The following is a 6,488-nucleotide window of genomic DNA, read 5'->3' as shown; positions in this document are numbered from 1 at the left end:
CTGGGGAGAGGGCTCAGTCACAATAGGCTGAGAGCCACACAAAGCGTGACTCAGGGTGTGTGTTTGTGTATGTGAGGAGGAGGCCGGAGGAACACCAGAGACGCCTGAGGGAGGGAGGCAGGGAGGGTGGGGCTTCCTGCCCTCCTCTTGGTCCCCCTCCTCCTTACTTTGATAGAGCTAACTATTGAGAAATCCCTGGGGAAGCCTCGCCCTGAGGCCAGAGGGCAGCTTGCCCACAACGACGACGCCCCCTCCTCCCCTGGGAAGAGACCCCAGCCCCCTTTCCCCACATAGAAACATCTCCCTCCCCCTCTCTCTCTCTCTCTGTCTGTCTGGAGCCAAGGCGCCTCCTTCCCTCCCTCCCGAAGGAGCCATAGCCAGCCTCCTTGGAGTCGGTCGCCCAGGTGCCTCTTCTTTCGCCACGGGAGACACAGTGAGTTACTCCGTCGCTACAACCAGGAGCAGGAGGGGGTGGTTGTGTGTGTGAGAGAGAGAGACCCTCTCACAAAGGGAAAAGGGACCCCAGGCGGAGGGAGGAGGGGAGGGGGGCGTTCCAGTTTGGGGAAGCGCTTGCTGTTTGTGCTTGGTCCTCCTTTTCCCGGACCGGTCCTCCATCCCTGCCTTCTGTCCCAGAGTGACCAGACTTGGTTCACTTTTCTAAGACGTGTTCTCCATTCCTCCTTTCTCCCCCAGGCTGACCAGACTTGGTCCTCCTTTTCCAAACTTGCCCTCCATTCCCATCTTTGGGCCCAGGGTGACCACACTTGGTCCTCCTTTTCTAGGACCTGTCCTCCATTCCCATCTTCTGTCTCAGGGTGACCATGCTTGGCCCTCCTTTTCCAGGACCTGTCCTCCATCTCTACCTTCTGTCCATTTTGAGCAGGACTAAGAAGCATAGAAATGTATTTCTGTGAGTGTTTTGAGCTCTTCTTTGGTCACGTTCTCCAATTTTTTTCTTGACAGCACTCCATTTTGCAGTGCCTTGTCCTCTTTGGAGATGAGGACCTATCTTGCTTCTCCTTTCCCTTCGCTTTGCTCCTCTTCCCTTCCAGGAGGAAGAGACAAGGAACACGCCTGCCTTGAAACCAGTCAGGGTGACCAGATGTCATAGCCACAGAGGAGGAGGAGGCACTGCAAAATGTAAGGCAGTCAAGAAAAATGTAGGACATTCCACAATAAAAGCTATGAACACTCATACAAATTCATGCTTCTTAGGCTTGCTCAGCATGGAGGACATTTTGGAATGCCTCCCAGTCATAAGGTTGAAATGTAGGACATGGAGGATGTCTGGTCACCCTGGAAATAAATACACTGTCTCCAGCTTTCAGCTTCGCCAGGCAGTAGGCCAATGGCATCTAAACAATAGAAGTAAACAAATACACTCCCCCCAAAAAATGTGGAGGGCCATCTGTAGTATCCCTGTTAAGTCTAAGACATTAGCAACAGGTTAGGTGGGAACTAGTGAGGAAGCTGTGAAGTCGAAGGCTTTCATGGCCAGCATCCATAGTTTTTTGTGGGGGGTTTTGGGCTATGTGGCCATGTACCCAGGGTCACACACCATATATATATTATATACCCAACTCTCTTCCATGCCAGCATTCTCTGAAGATGCCGGCCACAGATGCAGGTGAAACGTCAGGAATAAACTCTTCTAGAACATGGCCACGTAGCCCCAAAAACCCACAAAAAACTATAGTGAGGAAGCTGTCACCTTCATCAGAACAAATGTTAGACAAACTGGGTGTTCAACAAACACTGGAAAGGAAAAGGGTGACTACTCATATCTGCCTCTCCTTTAAAGAGGGAGAGAGAGAGAGAGAGAATGGCCTACTATTGTTTGAGGGTGATAATACAAATACATCCGATCATGTGCAAAGTGACTAAGTTTCCAGTAAGCCATTGGGATTTCCAGGTAAAAAGAAGAAGGAAGAACTCTATTAGAACTGGCTTTTTTGTGGCAGAAGTTGGCACCATCAAACATGGTCTGCTGAGTATGTCTCACGCGGCATCTACACTGCAGAATTAGTGCAGTTTGACAGCACTTTAACTGCCATGGCTCAGTGCTATGGACTTCTGGGGATTGTAGCTTGGGGAGATATTTAGCCTTCTATCAGAGAGTGCTCTGATAATACAACAAAGTACAAATCCCAGGGTTTCATAGCATCGAGCCATGGCAGTTAAAGTGGTGTCAAGATGGATTATCTCTGCAATGTGGCAGCAGCAGCCTCAGTTTGTGCAGATTCGAAGATGTATTTCTGTGTGATGTATCTACAGGCTAGTAGCCCAAGAGCTTTTTCTGTTCCGTTTTGTTCCTTTTTCTGGGCCTCACTCAAGCTTATTCTCTGAAGTGTTAGGAAACTGCCTTCCTGAACTGTACTTTCCTGTCTGTTTATCCTCCTGGAAACTAATGAAGAAATACTTGTGTACATGGCTGAAGAAGTCAATGGGATCTAAGCAACCAGCCTATGTGCAGGATTGCATATCTAGATATTTACATATTCCTTGTGGGTTGAAATTATGTCGTAAGATTAAGGAAGTCAGATGAGAATTTAAAGCCTTAGGATTGTCACTTCCTTTCCATCAGTTCAGAGAAGTTCAAAAGGCTCTCACACATCACTATAATACAATTAATGTAAATTATAGCCTGTATATTAATTTTGTGTGTGAAAGAGAAGACGCAAGCAGATTCCTCGCTTTTCCCTTTTAATGAACCTATATATGAGTTAATTGACTTCTTTAGAATGTGCTGTTGTTTCAGGTGTTAGAAACCAAACTTTTAAAGCAAACTTAAGACATAAAAGAGTATTCATTATTTCTAGGACTTAAACAAAAATGGGAATTATTGACTAGCCAGGGAATAATTCAAATTCAGATGTTCTTTAAATCGTGAATAAAACATGTTCACAATGCTTGGCAACAGTTTATAGTGTGTTAAGGATAAAGGTCTGATGCTATATTAGTCTTTAAATTATGAGTATGATTTTAATCTTGGTATAAGATTTCAGAAATTTGTCAATTTAGTAGCACTGGGGAAAACTAAGTCAGTATAAACTATGAATTCTCCCTTCAGTAAAATGCATTTGCTTGAATTCTGAGAGTAAAACAGCTTTTTGTAATGTTTGAAATTTTTGTGCATTTGTATACACAAAACACACACACACACACATGTAGTATGTGTGTCTATATAAGACATTTATTTATAAGCAAACTAGGAATGACTAATTATGTTCTGATCTTCCTGTCACCTAAAGCAAATATTTGCTGTTTCTTTTTTTTCAAAGCATGAGTTGATACATCCATTTAGTATGTGTGATTCATGTCTGGGTACGTGGAGTTCAGGAAATATACAACATGCATCCTAATCTTTGTAGTAAACTGATGTTGTTCATGTTGGTTGTAATGAATGGTTCTAATCGATCTTGCCTTTCATGCTTGTATCAGGCTCCTGCCTCAAACTTTAGTGAAAACTCAAATTAAGCAAAAATTGAGTCAAGAACAGAATTATGCCTACCTTATTGTCATCAATCTATGTTTCCTGAATGTATAAAGGAAATCTCAGCTTCCCAAAACCCCTTCATTGTCAAGAAAAACTGAATTCTGTATTTTGCCAGAAATAGTAAACTAAGCTTTTTCTCATGTATTTCTTCATGTTATCTGTTTCTGCTAGGCAGTGAAAGGGCACATTATTATGAAAAGAAGTGAAAACATTATCTCCCGATGACAAGAAACGTTCCTGCTCTCTTTGGTTTCTGAGATTTCACCAGAATTAACTTGTACTATTTCAAACCAGTCTTTGTTACACACTTACTCTAAAGTGGATGATGAATCTTTTAGGATCCTGAATTGTGAACCAAGTACCAGTGTTAGTATATGTATGTATCATTTTTGAAATATCTGGAGCTCTTGTCAGACAATTCCTCAAGAAAATATGGTATTGTGTATAACAGTTGAGGTCAAGGTTTTTAGTTATACAGTAGGCTGAGGCATTTCTGGTACATTGCTCAGAAATAAATGCTTGGATAGTGTCCATATACAGGAATTTTGAGATACAGGGTAAATGGTTGCTGAGAGATCATAAAAATGGAATAATAAACAGAAGCTGAGAGATCATAAAAATGCAGTAATTTCCAAAATAGGATTGTGAAAAGAGAGGCTAAGGGACCCAGCCTGGTAAGTGAGTTCATCAGCCACTGTGGTGAAAAAATTGAATTTTGTTGCAATATTAAAGGTCTTTCGGTGACTGTGAGAGCAGCTGAAGGAAGAGACTGAAGAACAACTGTGTGGGGAAAAGTATGGAGGAGGCAGTAGGGTCTGACATTGCTCTTGCCAAATTGCATATGGTCCCTGTGAAAAAGGAGTGGTATCCAGAGCAATGGATGGCTAGCAGTAGTCACTACTATGTGTTGCAGGTAGTGCAAGTAGGTTGTGCCCCTTTCTTATGGCACTGATATACTATATATTTGAACTCTGTGAAAGCAAGACCTTTTTTCTAAGCCTAAATAAACAACTTTTTTGTATGTATGTTAATAGTATTTCAATCAAGTTCCTCTCTTGCAATAGTTATCTTAAATTATTTCACAACAGCCTTGCTTGCATTAAGCTTAGAATCAGCAGATGCCAGTAAAAATGTTAGAAGGAAAGGACTTGTAAAACATTTCCTGTTCCTAAAGAAGGAAGATCTGAATACCAGAATAATATGTTAAAACATATGAGGTACTCCTAATGTGTATTTCATTTTAGGGAGATATTCATATGAATAAAGCTGGAGGATATGAAGACCAGCTACAGTCAACCCTTGACGTTCACAGGGGTTAGGGGCACAAGATCCCTGCGAAAGTAAAAATTCATAAATAAAGGGGGGGGGGAGAAGTGTGTGTGTGTGCGCTCCCCCATCTCCCTTCCAAAGCCTGAAACAGCTCTAGCAAGCTCTTGGAGGCACTGGAAGGGCAGGCAAGCGCGCATTCACAGCACCCTCCTTTCCTTCCAAGGCTTCAGGGAGCTTGGGAAGCTCTGAAGCCTTGGAACAGCTGGAAGGAGGGCATGTTCACTTTCCCCAAACCCCTTCCTAAGGCAAGAGAGATGCCTTTCCCCAGGCAGCTCCCTGTCCTAGAAAAGGGTGGGAGATTATTTTCCCCAAACCCCTTCCCAAGGCAGAGAGCTGCTTGGGGAAAGAGGCAGCGCTTCGTCCTGGAAAGGGATGGGATTGGTGCGCGCACTCTTCCCGGCTTTTCCCTCCTGGGCCTTTTCCCTCCCTAGGGGAAAAGCCCTGGAGGGATGAGGAGGAGTGCATGCGCAGCGGCCATGACCTCACAAATAATCGAAACCGCAAGTATCAAAGCCACAAATGTTAAGGGACGACTGTATTGTTCACTGGAGCTCTTGGAGGTCTGTCGTTAGGGTTGCCATAAACTGAAGATGTTACAGGAATTGACAACAAGCAAGGACCTCTGTGATGGAATATCTCCTTTTTTAAAGTATTTTTTGCTGGGGGACATGATAAGTGAGAGAGAGCTTATAGAGTGACCTATACAATGGAGGTCTCGCCTTTTCAGGTCTAAGCACTAGTTCTAGAAAGGAAAGAATAAGCCTTAGGTATATAGTATACCTAAGTATATAGGATGTGTGACAAAATGTTATAGCATGGAGGGTTCCTATTCACTGTTTCAGTGCTTTTCTCAGTGATACACCAAGGAAATAAAGAAATAATAGAATCAGTTGGAAGAGACCACAAGATGAGCCATGCAGGAATAGACAATCAAAGAACCCCTGATAGATGGCCATCCAGCCTCTGTCTACAAAGAAGGAGACACTACCGCACTCTGAGGGACTGTGTTCCACTGTCAAACAGCTCTTACTTTCAGGACTTTCTTCCTAATATTGAGGTGGAATCTCTTTTCCTCCAGTTAAAAGCTGTTGCTCCAGGTCTTGGTTTCTGTTCCCTTCTTTGTTTTTGGGGTGTTAAGATTCTGTTGCTTCTGAATGTGCTTATAAGGCTGCCATTTTTCTGTGTCCTTTTCTCTTGTACCTCTGCTGATCCCTCCCTCTTGTGTCTTCCTAGCTGCATCAGCAATTGTCCTGGAATTCCTTGGTGTGTTGCATATAGCCAGTAGCATACAGTACTCTTACCCCTGGAGTAGAGGAGCGTTTATAACATGCCAGAGGCTATTTATGCCATTCTACTCTCCCATGATGCTGTGACAGCATCACCCTCTTAAGTCCATGACCTTCCCATATTCAGTGATGCATTCTGAAGGGAGCTTCTGCTTCTATTGCTTGCCTGTTAGCAAAAGTGTCCATATGAGCAGAGCAATTTTTTACTCAAGGTTCACACACAAAGTTGTGGTCACGTTCAACCAAATCAAATAGGAGAACCTTTCAGAAGCCCCACTCAACATGTAAGGTGGAAGACTCAGAGGATAGGGAGAACATAGCTGAAGCTGGCATGTATGATCCCATCTCTTTTACACACATCCCCTATACAGTACTCA

At 43.4% G+C, this 6,488-nt stretch overlaps 1 protein-coding gene across 1 annotated transcript in view; it reads left to right on the top strand.

Moving 5' to 3' along the window:
* The first annotated feature begins 317 nt into the window (after positions 1 to 317).
* The window catches only part of TNFAIP8 (TNF alpha induced protein 8), a 54,412-nt gene continuing 48,241 nt past the window's right edge, over positions 318 to 6,488 (top strand). The window contains exon 1 of the mRNA XM_089491823.1: positions 318 to 433. Coding sequence (XP_089347949.1) covers position 433 — 1 coding nt within the window. The 5' untranslated portion in view covers positions 318 to 432. The remainder of the gene's footprint in view (positions 434 to 6,488) is intronic.

This window comes from Sceloporus occidentalis, unplaced genomic scaffold, assembly GCF_023333645.1.
Source record: "Sceloporus occidentalis isolate IW3139 unplaced genomic scaffold, rSceOcc1.0.p SCAF_1, whole genome shotgun sequence".
Classification (NCBI taxonomy): Eukaryota; Metazoa; Chordata; class Lepidosauria; order Squamata; family Phrynosomatidae; genus Sceloporus; species Sceloporus occidentalis.
The sequence above is the reverse complement of the archived record's forward strand: the minus strand, read 5'-3'. Positions and strand labels throughout refer to the sequence as shown.